At 47.2% G+C, this 15,000-nt stretch overlaps 1 protein-coding gene across 1 annotated transcript in view; it reads right to left on the bottom strand.

Annotated features, from left to right (window-relative positions):
• LOC311243244 (connector enhancer of kinase suppressor of ras 2) overlaps window positions 1–15,000 on the bottom strand; it is a gene marked incomplete at both ends in the record, with an annotated part of 192,895 nt that overhangs the window by 37,926 nt on the left and 139,969 nt on the right. Inside the window, 3 exon segments of the mRNA XM_084332391.1 lie at window positions 225–436; window positions 14,694–14,696; window positions 14,698–14,819. Coding sequence (XP_084188517.1) covers window positions 225–436; window positions 14,694–14,696; window positions 14,698–14,819 — 337 coding nt within the window.

Raw genomic sequence — 15,000 nt, 5'->3', positions numbered from 1 at the left:
ACACAGCTAGCACATGGCCGCTCACACAGCTAGCACATGGCCGCTCACACAGCTAGCACATGGCCACTCACACAGCTAGCACATGGCCGCTCACACAGCTAGCACATGGCCGCTAGCATCCCAGCAAGTATCTCTCTCTCTCTCTCTATCTCTCTCTCTCTCTCTCTCTCTCTCTCTCTCTCTCTCTCTCTCTCTCTCTCTCTCTCTCTCTCTCTCTCTCTTACCATGTGTGGGAGTCTTGTCCCGTCGGCGGACCCCTGTGTTTCGGCCCCTGTCGTAGTCAAGCCCTGGGGGCCCGTCGCCCTCCAGCAGAGAGAAGTACTGACCGCTGTCCTGGTCCAGGTAGTAGCTGACCGCCTCCGAGCCCTTGGAGCCCAACTGGGAACCCACGCTGTAGCGGTTGATGTCATCGCATGACATCAGACCTAGCTCCTCCCTGAGAGAGAAAGAGAGAGGAAGGGGAGGCTTGTATCATTCTTATTGTTGTGAAGGGCCAGATTAAACCGAATATATATATTTATTTGTATATATATATTTAATTGTATTTGTATATTCTCTAATATTCCCTGATATCCCTTGTATATTCCTTGTACAATATGCATTGAATATCCATTCTAGCCTACTGAACATCCCATAATAGTCTCCATTCTACTATTGGTCGAGACCTTGGTGCCAGGCTGCCATACCCCCCAGACCCAGTTCAAACGTACCGCTCAACATGTACGAACAAGTCCTAGTTCCGCGTAGGAATCTGGCTACCGCACCACTAACGGTACTATTTGTTCATAGTGCGTATATATACTGCGCTACTAAAGTAGGACTTCCTTTTTAGTCCAGTTTCTTACCCTCCAATAGAGTGACAGACGTAAAGCCTCCCCGCGACGCCACGTGTGGGAGTAAGGCCAAGTTCGGCCTACCATCGGTATTGAGACATCGTGTATATTAATATTTGAATAGTCATATTTGGCACTATATCGTCGAGTTGGACGTAGTCTATTAAGCTAATAATAGTCTATTCATATGTAGTGCTTCGTGCGGTGAGAATACTATCGTAGTCAGTACCCCATCGTTTCGGGCAGAGAACTGGCTGCTTATCCAGGGTGGCCGACCCCATGTGAGGCTGCACCCGAGGAGCCCCAGAGCCGACGAGCGAGTGGACCTGCATACCGGATTATTCTACCGACGACAGCCCGCTTTCCCAGGCACGGATTATGCTTTGTATACAGTGATTATTCTATGGATAAAGACCAACACTGCCGTGTGTTGGAAACCCCCCCCCGGAGAGGACGACAGGTGAGGAGACGCTCTACACGACGAGGTCGCCTCACGTCTCTCCATCGTGGACCGGAGGAAGCCGGCCCACAGAGAGTCCAACTGCTTTCATCTGTGGATCGAGGATCGCTGAGGCACCGAGCCGCACAACCGTGGGTTCTCCCAGGATACCCTCGGCCAGACGGATACAGCCAGACTCTACCCCCCCCCTTTCTCCAGTTGTCTTACAAGCGACCGGAATCCCCCCCTAGTGTATCCAGTTCTATAATCATTAAAGTATCATTGCTATTATTCCTTAAATATTCCAGGTTGTATATTTACCGCCTGCGCCACCAGAGATTGGACGTTCTCTATTGATATACCAACGAATACTCATTTGCCATAAAAGTGCATCCTATTTCAAATCATAAATGTAATTAAGTGATTGCTCTACATACCTTTTGCTATGTATTAATTATTATTAAACGCAGACTTTCGACTTGGTACATTTGTGTTGGATCGTTTCATCTACGTGGGAGTGTTTACCATAATTATTTATGCCTAGTACTGGGTGGCCAGAGTCTAAAGTACAAGAGGTAGTGGTAGTAAGTATCATATCTAACAATACAGTCAGGGAATTGTACCCCTCAGTTACAATTGGTCCTTCGAGCCGGATGGTAATTAGTGTAATATTAATATAGTGTTATTAATATTGAAATGGCCTATGATGAACACTCCACGAAACGATCCTCCTAACCAACGCCCGCAGCGCGAACGACGGCTCCCTCAGTACTTAGAGGCTTACGCTGTCAGTCAACAACCTAGTCTTCTACTAACAGTAAACGCGGTAAAACTAGAAAGTAAAAGTATGTCTAACCCCAACGCCCAGACTACCCCGACCATAGAGGCCCCTACGGGTTCTAATGTAACTGACCAAGTTCACGGTGGGGACCAGTGGGAAACAGACATGACTTCACACCCCGCCAGTACTGAAGAAGTAGTCCCCGATGAGTCCCGGGAGGAATACAACGCTACCGAGAGAGAACTCGGCACGGAAGAAGACGGGGAGAGCACCGTGGAGATAGAGCTTCAAGGCTCCGCAAGGAGTACCCCGAGGGAAGGCTCCCCTATACAACCGCCTTCTCCCAGCGAGGCAGAGAGGACCCTACAGCAGGCCTTCCTCATCAGCCTGAACGCCGCTGCTGAACGCGACCGACTGCAGATCCAGCAGCGGAGCGAAGAAGAGCATATACGTCTAGAAATAAGACGCATTCAGAGGGAAGAGAATGTGGCCCGAGACCGAGCAGACAGCCAGCGAGCAGCTGCTGGTGCTCTACGGGACGCAGAGCGCGACAGACAGCAAGCGCAACTAATAGAACAGCTGATCAGACGGACAACACCCTCTCCCTCCGCCAGAGGCTCCAGGAACTCGTCTAGACACACCTCCAGGGCGGCATCCCCTAGCCGAGTAAACAACCCTGAACTTGACCAACAGACGAGGTCTATACCCCCCACAGACCACCTCCCCCCACCGGTCCAAGCGAGACCTAGCAACCGGGAAGGAGCAGCATATCCTGTGGAGAGGCTAAACCAGAGACTACAAGCACTGGATGACCTAACTGAAGACGAAGAGGAAGAGGAGGAGAACCACGCCCGACGACAGCACAGTACTCTACCGGACCAGGAGGTCCGGTACAGCCCAGGCTATACTCCCGCGGAGCTGCGCTACAGACCCCCGACTCTATACACGGGTGAGCACGACGCACGACCCGCACCGAGGAACAGCACCTGGACAAGCGGGCCATGGTACACTGCCGGTACCAGCCCATACCAAGGAGCGGGAGGAGACTCGCCTAGGAGGCCTCTCCCCCAACGCTCGCCGATGTATCCACAGTCAGCGTCATACATTGGCACGCCTATGGTACCCGACTTCACCCAAGAGAACCGGGCCCAGTATACAGAACTCCGCATGTGTCTGGAGACCATGTTGGTGGATGTATTGGATGAACGCCATAAATACGCCATCCTACTGAAGCACTTAAAGGTACCCCGCGCACATAATATAGCGCTCGCCTACGCGACTTCCACCACCCCATACACAGCAGCGCTGGTAGCATTGGACCAGAGGTATGGGCGCATATGGGATTACGTGATCCAGGAAATCCGACACATCGACCGCTTACCCCCAGCAATAAACAATCGAGCACTGGACGACCTGTCCATCAGAGTGCAGTCCCTGGTAGGGATGTTGGGAGTGCAGAGAGAGAAGGGGAGGCATGAACTTTACGCCAACTCAAATGTGGAAAGGATCTTGGAGAAGCTGCCGCCCGCTCGACAGGAGCGTTTTAGGCGGCAGAGAGACCACCGAGACCCGAATGGCCCCGAACCGAACCTCCTCGATCTAGCAGACTTCCTGGCGAGAGAAGTCAGCAGCCTACGGCTAGATACATTCGGACGGAGCACCCCTGGCTCCAGAGAAGGAACCAGACGACTAAATGATGGAAGAAGATCGGTGACTGTGATGCACCAATCGGAGTCAGTACCGAGCAGCAGGAGCCACAGTACCCCCTCCAGAACGGAGAAGTGGAAGATAGTGTGCCCCTACTGTGAGAAAGAACACTGGCTAGCGCAATGTGACTCCTTCCCCAAGCTGAACGCGGAGGAAGCAAGTCAATGGATAAAGTCCAACAAGAGCTGTTTTCGCTGTGCGCGCTCACACATGGCAGCCGAATGCCGCTTAAAGAAAAGGTGCACCAAGTGCGATGGAGCCCATCTGGACATACTTCACGACAGTAACAGACGGCGCCCTTCACCCGCACCATCCAGCAGCAAAGCGAGCGTCATGTACATCGATCCCGCCAGCAGCAGTGGAGCCCGAGTACTCCGAAAAGTAGTGCGTGTGACACTAAGCTACCAGAATAAAGTCCTGGACACTTACGCCGTCCTCGATGACGGGTCAGAGAAGACCCTTCTGCTCGCCTCCGCTGCGGCCCAGCTAGGGCTGCGGGGAAGCGAAACCCAAATGACAATTCGGACAATAAGACGAGATTTGAAGACGATAAAGGGCGAGAATGTCTCATTCTCTATCGCAGCAAGCGGCCAGCCTGAGCGACGGTACCAGATTACAGACGCTTTCACCAGCCAAGAAATAGGACTGTCGCGGTACACATACCCCGTCGCCAAGCTGATGGAGAAATATGCACATCTGCGCAAGTTACCGATCCCGCTCATAGACAATGCTATGCCGACCCTGTTGATAGGCTCCGACCATGCAGACCTCATTGTCCCGATAGACCGGGTTCATACCGGACCCCGAGGCTGTCCTGCAGCAGTCGAGACCCGTTTGGGATGGACTCTCCAAGGCCCGCTCGCCAAATCTCTCAACCGAAGTACAGCCACTAGATGTCTCCACTCCCGAGTCACAGAGGGAGAAACCGCACTCCTGCAACACGTAGAGCGGTTATGGACCTTGGAACAAATGCCCTTTAAGAACGGAAAGAAAGACATTCGCTCTAAAGATGACATTTACGCCATTCACCTCCTCGAGACAGGGACCAAGAGAGTCCCGGTCAACGGCGTGTTGAGATACGCCACGCCACTCCTGCGGCGAGAAGGAATGCCTACTTTCCACGCCAAGACAGACGCCACAGAACGGTACCTGCTGAACACGGAGCGGCGCTTAGCCAAGAACCCCGCCCAAGAGAGTGTATACCGCGCTGAGATTGAGAAGCTCATCACAGCGGGACACGTCACAAAGATGGACATTAAAGAGGCTGACCAGACCACTGAATCGTGGTACGTGCCTCACCACAAGGTCCATCACAACGGTAAAGACCGCATAGTATTTAACTGCAGCTACCAGATCGGATCCCAAAATCTGAATAAAGAGTTACTGCCCGGTCCCACACTCGGCCCCTCCCTACTCGGCGTTCTACTCCGCTTCCGCCAGGAAAAGGTGGCCATCAGCGGGGACATTAAAGGAATGTTCCTGCAGGTGAGATTAGTAGAGGAAGACAAGCCCCTGTTACGGTTCCTATGGAGAGAGAAGCCAGGAGATGAGCACCCAGCCATCTACCAATGGGAAGTCCTCCCCTTCGGAACGACGTGCAGCCCCTGCTGTGCTACATTTGCACTACAGAAACATGTAGCAGAGGACCCAGCAGCGGACGAAGAGGTCCGACACAGCGTAAAGAACAGCTTCTACGTAGACAACTGTCTACAAAGCCTTTCAACCCAGGAAGAAGCCGAGGCTCTCCTGATTAAACTCCGCGCCTCATTGATCAAAGGCGGCTTTGATCTCAGGCAGTGGGCCAGCAGCGATCCGCAAGTACTGCGCAGCCTCTCCTCCGAGGACAAGGCAGCCAGCAGCGAGACCTGGATGGCTACAATCCCGGGAGAAGCCCAGGAGATGACCCTGGGATTGGTGTGGCGATTCAAAACAGATTCGCTTCACTACAGACACAAGCCCCTGACTACGGAGCAGGGAAGGCCGGCGGCGGCGCCGACCACCAGACGGAGTGTGTACACAACACTCGCCCGACAATATGACCCGCTAGGATGTATTCTACCGTACACCACCAGGGCAAAAATGATTGTACGAGCATTGTGGGACAAGGACCAGGGCTCGGACGACCCCATTCCCGCACACCTTTCATCCACCTGGAGAGAGTGGGAGATGGAGCTCCACTCACTCCCAGGCGTTAATATGCGCCGAAGCTACTTCCCACCCACGGTGAGGCCAGAGACATGTAAAATGGACTTACACGTCTTCAGTGACGCCTCAGAGGTCGCATACGGATCAGTAGCCTACTTGCGGGCCCAAGAAGAGGGGGGAGAGATCTACACAGCATTTGTCCTCGCCCGCTCGAGAATAGCCCCACGCAAGCAACAATCTATCCCACGCCTAGAGCTCTGCGCAGCCCTAGCCGGAGCGCACCTAGCCACGCTCATCCAACATGAGCTCACCATACCGGTGTCTAGAACAATCCTGTGGTCAGATTCCACGACAGTACTCGCCTGGATCAAATCGGACTCATGCAAGTACAAAGTCTTCGTGGGAGTCAGAGTCACCGAGATTCAAGACTTAACCGAAGAGTTAACCGGAGAAACAGAGTGGCGCTACGTTGATACAAAACAGAACCCAGCTGACGTCATCACCCGGGGAATGCCCCTAGATGACCTCACCCGTCGCAATGTCTACAGTGACGGCCCAGCATTCCTAAAGCTCCCGGAAGGAGAGTGGCCCACGCCTATCCCGAGGGAAGCCAGTCAGGAGGAGGCTGAGAGTAAGAAGCCTGTGTTCTGTGGATTGAGCACTGTTATCTCCGCAGACCCCAACATAGATGATTGCACTACCATAGAGAGTGCACAACTGCACTACCTACCGTCTCTACAGACCCGCCAGAAGTGGGTAAAGGAGAGAGACAATTTGACAGAAGGAACAGTCGTCATGATTATTGATCAATCACTGCCCAGAGCTATGTGGCCGGCCGGCCGCGTAAGCAAAGTGATCACCGGTGCCGACGGCAAGGTCCGAGCAGCTGAAGTGCTTGTCCAGGGTCGCACTTACACCCGTCCCGTGGCGAGGCTCATAGAACTGCCCCGACTCCCAGACACAATCGATGATGACCATGACCCTATAACCCTATGACTTTGTGAAGTTGACTGACCCCTACAGCAAACCCTTATGTGTAAATAGACAACGCGATTAATCTGTCTCTGCTTAACTGATTAGGTCTGGGACCAATCAGGGGGTGGCTGTTGTGAAGGGCCAGATTAAACCGAATATATATATTTATTTGTATATATATATTTAATTGTATTTGTATATTCTCTAATATTCCCTGATATCCCTTGTATATTCCTTGTACAATATGCATTGAATATCCATTCTAGCCTACTGAACATCCCATAATAGTCTCCATTCTACTATTGGTCGAGACCTTGGTGCCAGGCTGCCATACCCCCCAGACCCAGTTCAAACGTACCGCTCAACATGTACGAACAAGTCCTAGTTCCGCGTAGGAATCTGGCTACCGCACCACTAACGGTACTATTTGTTCATAGTGCGTATATATACTGCGCTACTAAAGTAGGACTTCCTTTTTAGTCCAGTTTCTTACCCTCCAATAGAGTGACAGACGTAAAGCCTCCCCGCGACGCCACGTGTGGGAGTAAGGCCAAGTTCGGCCTACCATCGGTATTGAGACATCGTGTATATTAATATTTGAATAGTCATATTTGGCACTATATCGTCGAGTTGGACGTAGTCTATTAAGCTAATAATAGTCTATTCATATGTAGTGCTTCGTGCGGTGAGAATACTATCGTAGTCAGTACCCCATCGTTTCGGGCAGAGAACTGGCTGCTTATCCAGGGTGGCCGACCCCATGTGAGGCTGCACCCAAGGAGCCCCAGAGCCGACGAGCGAGTGGACCTGCATACCGGATTATTCTACCGACGACAGCCCGCCTTCCCAGGCACGGATTATGCTTTGTATACAGTGATTATTCTATGGATAAAGACCAACACTGCCGTGTGTTGGAAACCCCCCCCCGGAGAGGACGACAGGTGAGGAGACGCTCTACACGACGAGGTCGCCTCACGTCTCTCCATCGTGGACCGGAGGAAGCCGGCCCACAGAGAGTCCAACTGCTTTCATCTGTGGATCGAGGATCGCTGAGGCACCGAGCCGCACAACCGTGGGTTCTCCCAGGATACCCTCGGCCAGACGGATACAGCCAGACTCTACCCCCCCCCCCCCCCCTTTCTCCAGTTGTCTTACAAGCGACCGGAATCCCCCCCTAGTGTATCCAGTTCTATAATCATTAAAGTATCATTGCTATTATTCCTTAAATATTCCAGGTTGTATATTTACCGCCTGCGCCACCAGAGATTGGACGTTCTCTATTGATATACCAACGAATACTCATTTGCCATAAAAGTGCATCCTATTTCAAATCATAAATGTAATTAAGTGATTGCTCTACATACCTTTTGCTATGTATTAATTATTATTAAACGCAGACTTTCGACTTGGTACATTTGTGTTGGATCGTTTCATCTACGTGGGAGTGTTTACCATAATTATTTATGCCTAGTACTGGGTGGCCAGAGTCTAAAGTACAAGAGGTAGTGGTAGTAAGTATCATATCTAACAATACAGTCAGGGAATTGTACCCCTCAGTTACACTTATCATTACAGTTGTCATCATAATTATTATTGCCATTGCCTCTGTCATCATCAATATAATTATTGTTATCATTCAGATCATCATCATCATCATCATCATCATGATGTCATTATTTTTGTTATCATTATCGTCATCATCACATTCATCACCTTTGTCATTGTCTGTATCATCATCAACATGATCATCATCGATATCAACCCATTAATGATCAACTTGTCCATCTATCCCACAATGCAAAGCATAACATTTGCAACAATAATACAAAAATATTTAAATAAGATTTGCAATAAAACTAGGGCTGTCCCCTCATAGTCGATGTGGGTCGGTTTGGTCATAGTTGAGCAAGACTTTGCTAGTTGATTAATCAAGCCTTTTTTCCATGGTTATTGAGTTATTTCTTTTTAGTTTAGTTTAGTTTATTCAGCATGTTTAAAGACATACAAAGAACAAATAAAAAAAGAAATTTAGATTTTATTTTATTTTATTGGATTTTATTTAATTACGGATCCCCATTAGCTGGTGCCATGGCAACCAGCTAGTCTTCCTGGGGTCCACACAAAAAAACATACAAAAACAATTATTATTGCAAAACAGAATTATTAAAAGTCAGTACTCAACACACAATGCACAATGAAACTAACAATTAAGATGGCTAAAATTACATGCAAGCAAAGAAACAGAAAACAAAAAACAAAACAAAATACTTTACAGTGCCAAACACAATTCATGAATCTTTTTAAGAATTGCTTTCAGAATGCTCATCAATGTTACTAAAACATCAATTTCACCATACCTTTAACTCATTGGGCGCCATACCCGAGATTGGTGTGGATACACCTATTCTCTCTTTTCTTTTTGCAAGGGCCCCTCCTCCTCGGAGACAGAGCGACAAAGCAATCGCCTCGAGTTTTTTTTGCCTGAAGCCTATTTCCTGTATACACGAGTATAGACATATACACAGGTAATCGCGATGGCGATGCGATCACTGGGAATTCTCCTTTAAGGAATACCTTCTGGCTAAGGTAAGGTATACTCTATGTCTATTTTACCGAACCTGAAACATGTTTCTGTAACGATCACAGTGTCGTGTTTTACTGGACGTAAAACATGCTCGACAAACACGATCGCAGTTTCTAGTTAGAACGACCCCCCCCCCCCTTGATGATTTTGTGAAGACACATGTGTACATGGTATATACCTTTGATTTGGAAGTATTTGGGGTTTCAGGCGATCAATCAGAACGATTTGGGCTTATTGCATATAATCTCCATGAAAAATTACTTGATTATTTTGGAAAGGTGCGATGTTTAGCATCTAGCGTGTAACAAACTACGGTGTGTAGAAATAAACTGATAAGTCAGTAATGGACTATGAACAATGCCTGTCAAAAGAGCCATATATTGTCTCCATTGCTATAATACAGAACACACGATGGGTCTGCAAACATCGCTAAAATGGTCAATAATGCTGGCGCCAGGCGGTACAGATGGGGAAAGTCGGTGGCCACCAAAGAGTTAAACACAAACCAACATTATGTTAGCTTTCTGAGAGACCTCCACTATAAACAGAACATACATTATCTATCTACGTTCAATTAGTCGACTAATCTGTCCTAGACAAAAGCATTAGAGTGCCAAATGTTACAGTGAAAACTACATAGTGTTAGTCAAAGAATGGTCTTTGATTCTTTGATTAACAGTAGGCTACCTAGAGTTGGATGCAACATTTGGTAGCTGACAGTAGCTCTAGTTTTTGGTAGCTATGTTAGTGCTAATGCTAGCTAACAACAAAAGAGGTGTTAGAAACTTTGCAATGTGGGATTAGATTAGGAGGACTGAGTCGCGTCATTACTGGATGCATAATTTAATACAGTCCGCCGTAAATGGCTCTGTATTTTTTCGTGAAGACCTTTAATAGGTATGCGCCGCTTAAGAGATTTAGAATGAAAGGAATTGTCCTGTTGGTTCTTGGTTCTCTCAGGAGTTGGCAGCCTTGTTTAACCCTTTCACTACCACACTACCAAAGGGTTAACCCTTTCACAACCACACTACAGAAGGTTAACCCTTTCACTAACCCCGGTTAACCGTCTGTAGTGTGGTAGTGAAAGGTTAACCCTCTGTAGTGTGGTAGTGAAAGGGTTAAAGAAAGAAACAGTGCCTGGTCTCGTGCCAGACTGTCAAGAGACACTTCATATTGGCTGTCACTCAAACATATTCGAAATCAATGCACCTCTGCAGTGAGAAAAGCCAAGTCAGATGACTTAAAAATAAAAGTATGGCCAATTTCTGGAAAGCAGTTCATTTGTATAAAAACAAACCCACAAACTCTCTGCCTACCCATATCAAGTATCGTGACAGATTACGGTGAGTGATTTCGAACCTAAATTAGATTTGCCTAGCATAACACAGGCACTTTGGGGATGCAGGGCATTTGTTTGATAAGATCTACACAGGGCCTGCCCTGGCTGCTGCTGATGGTATGCTCAATGGACCATGCCCTCCTCTAATACCTTCACCCCTAGTGTTGTATGAGAAGCATTGCAAGCAATTGATACCAGGAGTTCAAGTGGGGAGGATAAATTGTATTCCTTTTTTTACTAGAAGAAAGCAGGAAGCCGGACCAGCACTCTCAGATTCAAAAAGTTTTAATCGAGGCGGTCAGGTGGCGTAGCGGAGATTGTGCTTGTCACCAATGCAAGAGGCTGCGGTCTCGATTCCCGGAGAGTCAGCATTGCCTTGGCTCGGGCTGATCGCTATACTAACTCGTTTGGCTGAGTTAGGGGGAGGGGAGCCGTGGGTGGGTTCTGGGCGTTGTGGACAGCGACCCTTACAGTTCGGTCAGGGGCGCCTGCTCAGCGAAGGTAGGATCTGGTGAGAGGTAGTGCGGCCTCCCACGTGTTACACTCTCCCAGTGAGAATCTGCGCGGCCAGGCTGGCTGCCCGCTGGCTGCACATGCGTCGGAGGAAAGCATGTGACAGTCTCCGGCCTCTCGGACCAACAGTAGGGTAAAGTGCGCAACAACCAGGAAGGGGGTTGGGAATTGGCATAACGACTAACAGTGGGATGGGAGAAAAATCGGAAAAAAGGAGGGGGAAAAAGATAAAAAAAAAAAAAATTTAATCGCAGCCTTGAACAAACATCTTTTGGAGCAAAAGCTCCTTTGTCAGTGTTAGTGGCTAGCAACGATAGCTTGTAAATATGGGGGCTATATACAAGGTAGGCAGGAAGTGACATCATTGCCAGTGATGGGCAGTAGCTTGCTACAAGTAGCGAAGCTACATAGCTTAACTACAATTCTCAGTAGCGTGCTGGTAGCTCGCTACTTTTTAACCAGGGTAGCGGTCTCTGTAGCGGAGCTGTTTATAGAACGAAGTAGTAACGTAGCGACGAGAAATGTTACACGCTACTTTCGCAGTCTAGACAGGAAGATCTGCGAGGAGAAAAAAAAAATCCCTGTAAAAAACCCACTATGATTGGTTGGTTTGTTTAGATATGAGTGACGACTCACGATTGGGTATGGTAGGCCAAAATATTACGGGTAGGCCAATCAGAGGCAGGATAGGGCGGGACTCCAGGCCGCAAACCAGGAAGTGAAAATCTAAACGCAGACCACTGAATGAGAATGAATGGATGAATTTACAATAACAGCGCGAAATAATGGCAGAGGGATTTGATGTTTCCACTGATGGCATTGATGAAGATGATGTCAACAACAATAACAACACTGCATCTCCATGGCCCTACCTGGACACGTTTATGAGTTTGACTGAAAAAACGCCTAAAACATATGTGTTTAGGTGTTTATTGTGTCAACCAAAAACGAAGCTGCTCTCGACGTCCCACACGTCCAATACTAACTTGAGAACACATATTCAGGTGAGCTGATGAAAACCCTTACTGTCTTTACATAAACATTGTCAACTGTTCCCAAACAGCACACAAGTCAGTGCACTTTTTATCAACAGCTTTAACTAACAGTCTGTCTGAGATAGGCTAGCTGCTATGAACAATATTATTGATTGATTGATTGAAAAGTGTATTAACAGATTGCAGAATGGGTACAGTACAGTACAGCTCAATACATACAATTGTTAAGGGGATGCAGACCAGAGAAAGACTTTCGTCTTGTTTACATCAGGGTCCCCCATTTTCAATTCATCATAACATATATGACACACACGACATACAGATAGACAGTACTGCTACATCTATACATTTATGACTATCAGATTTGCAAATACAGTACTGTTTGTGATACAAAAAGTGTCCAGAAAAAGAGTGTATATACATTTGACGTAGAAACTGTACATGGAGGAGGTTGGGTTGGTGGGGTTGGTGGGTGGGGCTGTACATTGGGGGGGGGGGGGGGGGGGGGGTGTTGGGGTAGGGGGACACTGTACACTGTACATTGGGGGGTGGAGAAAAGAAAAAAATAGGGAAAAGATCGTCCTAGACCAGTGGTTCTCAACCTGTGGCCATGGAATGTTTTGTGAGTTACATATCTAGCAGCCAAGGATAGTATTGTTTGTCTAGCAGTGTCAAGCTTGAGTGTTATACTCTGAGTACATACTGTAGTAGTATAGTTCCAATGCCGATTACCCATGCTGCTTATTTCCGTACTTAAGAATGTATAAATGTTACATAGGATTTCGTTAATGTCTATTTTGTAGACAAATGTTTCTTGCACTTTTTCTTTGGCCAGGTTATTGTCATTTTGTTACTGTGGTTTTGAGTTGAAACAGTAGTTTATCCTGTGCTGAAAAGTCTCCATTCCAATAGAGGGAGTATATATTTGTGTTTATTTTATTATTGTTTCACTGCCTTTTATTTATTACGTTTCCACAGTCTTTCCTCATGTTAAAAGGATGACACAAAAAGCCAGACCGAGGGCTTGTTTCAGTTTTATAATAAACAATCAAACTGAGCTATTTTTTTGCCTGCCTATTTGTTTGGTGTAAACTTGATCACAAAGTAAAAAAAAAAAAAAAAAAAGTAGTGCCGATGTAGCTAGCTATTTTAGCCATGTTCTTGTAGTGTAGCTTGCTACATTTCTCTGGGGATAGCTTCCATTGTAGTTTAGCTATATTTAATCGAGAGTAACTTGTAGTGTAGCTTGCTACATTTTCCAAGTAGCTTGCCCATCACTGATCATTGCAGGTGAGCCTGGAATTGCTAGTCAACTTTGACCGTAGGAACTCCAAAGTAAGGACATTATAATCTAATATGTTATAATGTGCAGTAAACTCAAATTAAATACAAATAAAAACCAGTTTCTGGAGTTCCTACGGTCAAAGTTGACTAGCAATTCCAGGCTCACCTGCAATGATGTCACTTCCTGCCTACCTTGTACAGTATATAGCCCCCATCTTTACAAGCTATCGTTGCTAGCCACTAACACTGACGAAAGAGCTTTTGCTCCAAAACATGTTTGTTCAAGGCTGCGATTAAAACTTTTTGAATCTGAGAGTGTTGGTCCGGCTTCCTGCTTTCTTCTATTTAATCTTCGGGATTTCAGCACCCAGTGTCAGATATTGAGAATGCGGTCTATCTTGACTTTCATTCCTTTTTTATTAAAATCTCTGCTCCAATTATTAACAATTAACTCATATATTTAATCTTTCCATTTTAGGAGGTAATTTCCCTAGAATTTGGAAAACAGAACCCTTTATATAAAGGTGGTGGATAAACAAGAGTCTTGGAATCATTAGTGAACAACCAAGCCTTTTCTCTCAATTTATTTAGTTTTAAGCACCGATCTGGTTTTAGAGCAAATCATAGTACTGTACTATAGCTGTCACCTTAGTCAATAATGATTTAATAACTGCATTAGATCATAGAAAACACTGCCCTCTTTGTTGACCTGTCTAAAGCATTTGACACAGTTGACCATCATTGCAAAAACTAGGTAATATTGGTCTTTATGACTGGAATAGTGGCTCATGACTGGTTCTGTGACTATTGAGGCGTCAGTGTGTGAAAAGTGATGCCCAGTTTTTGCAAGTGGGCCTACCGCAAGGTACAATTTTGGGTCCAGTCTTCTTCACCGCTTATATAAACAATATAGTCTCTACGTTGAATGGTTGTCTGTGTGTGTGTGTGTGTGTGTGTGTGTGTGTGTGTGTGTGTGTGTGTGTGTGTGTGTGTGTGTGTGTGTGTGTGTGTGTGTGTGTGTGTGTGTGTGTGTGTGTGTGTGTGTATGTGTGCGTGTGTATGTATGTGCGTGTGCATGTGTGTGTGCGTGTATCTCACCTGTGCCATAGAGCCAGAGACGGGGGAGAGGATGAAGACGTCCTGCATACTGGGGACGTCCATCTTGGACATGCCCAGGGTTCCAATAGGGGTGGGGGAAGTACTGGTGGGACTGGTGGGGATGGGCTGAGATAGAGAGAGGGAGAGAGAGAGAGAGAGAGAGAGAGAGAGAGAGAGAGAGAGAGAGAGAGAGAGAGAGAGAGAGAGAGAGAGAGAGAGAGAGAGAAGAAGACTATTGAAAACACTGCATGACGGTATCATTCTAGTGTAATTGGAGGCAGGTAAGGGGTGTCGGGGGTACTCTTTT

Source organism: Notolepis coatsorum (genome assembly GCF_963971535.1).
Source record: "Notolepis coatsorum genome assembly, chromosome: 16".
Taxonomy (NCBI): domain Eukaryota; kingdom Metazoa; phylum Chordata; class Actinopteri; order Aulopiformes; family Paralepididae; genus Notolepis; species Notolepis coatsorum.
Note: the sequence above shows the minus strand (reverse complement) of the source record. Positions and strands in the feature narration are given on the sequence as shown.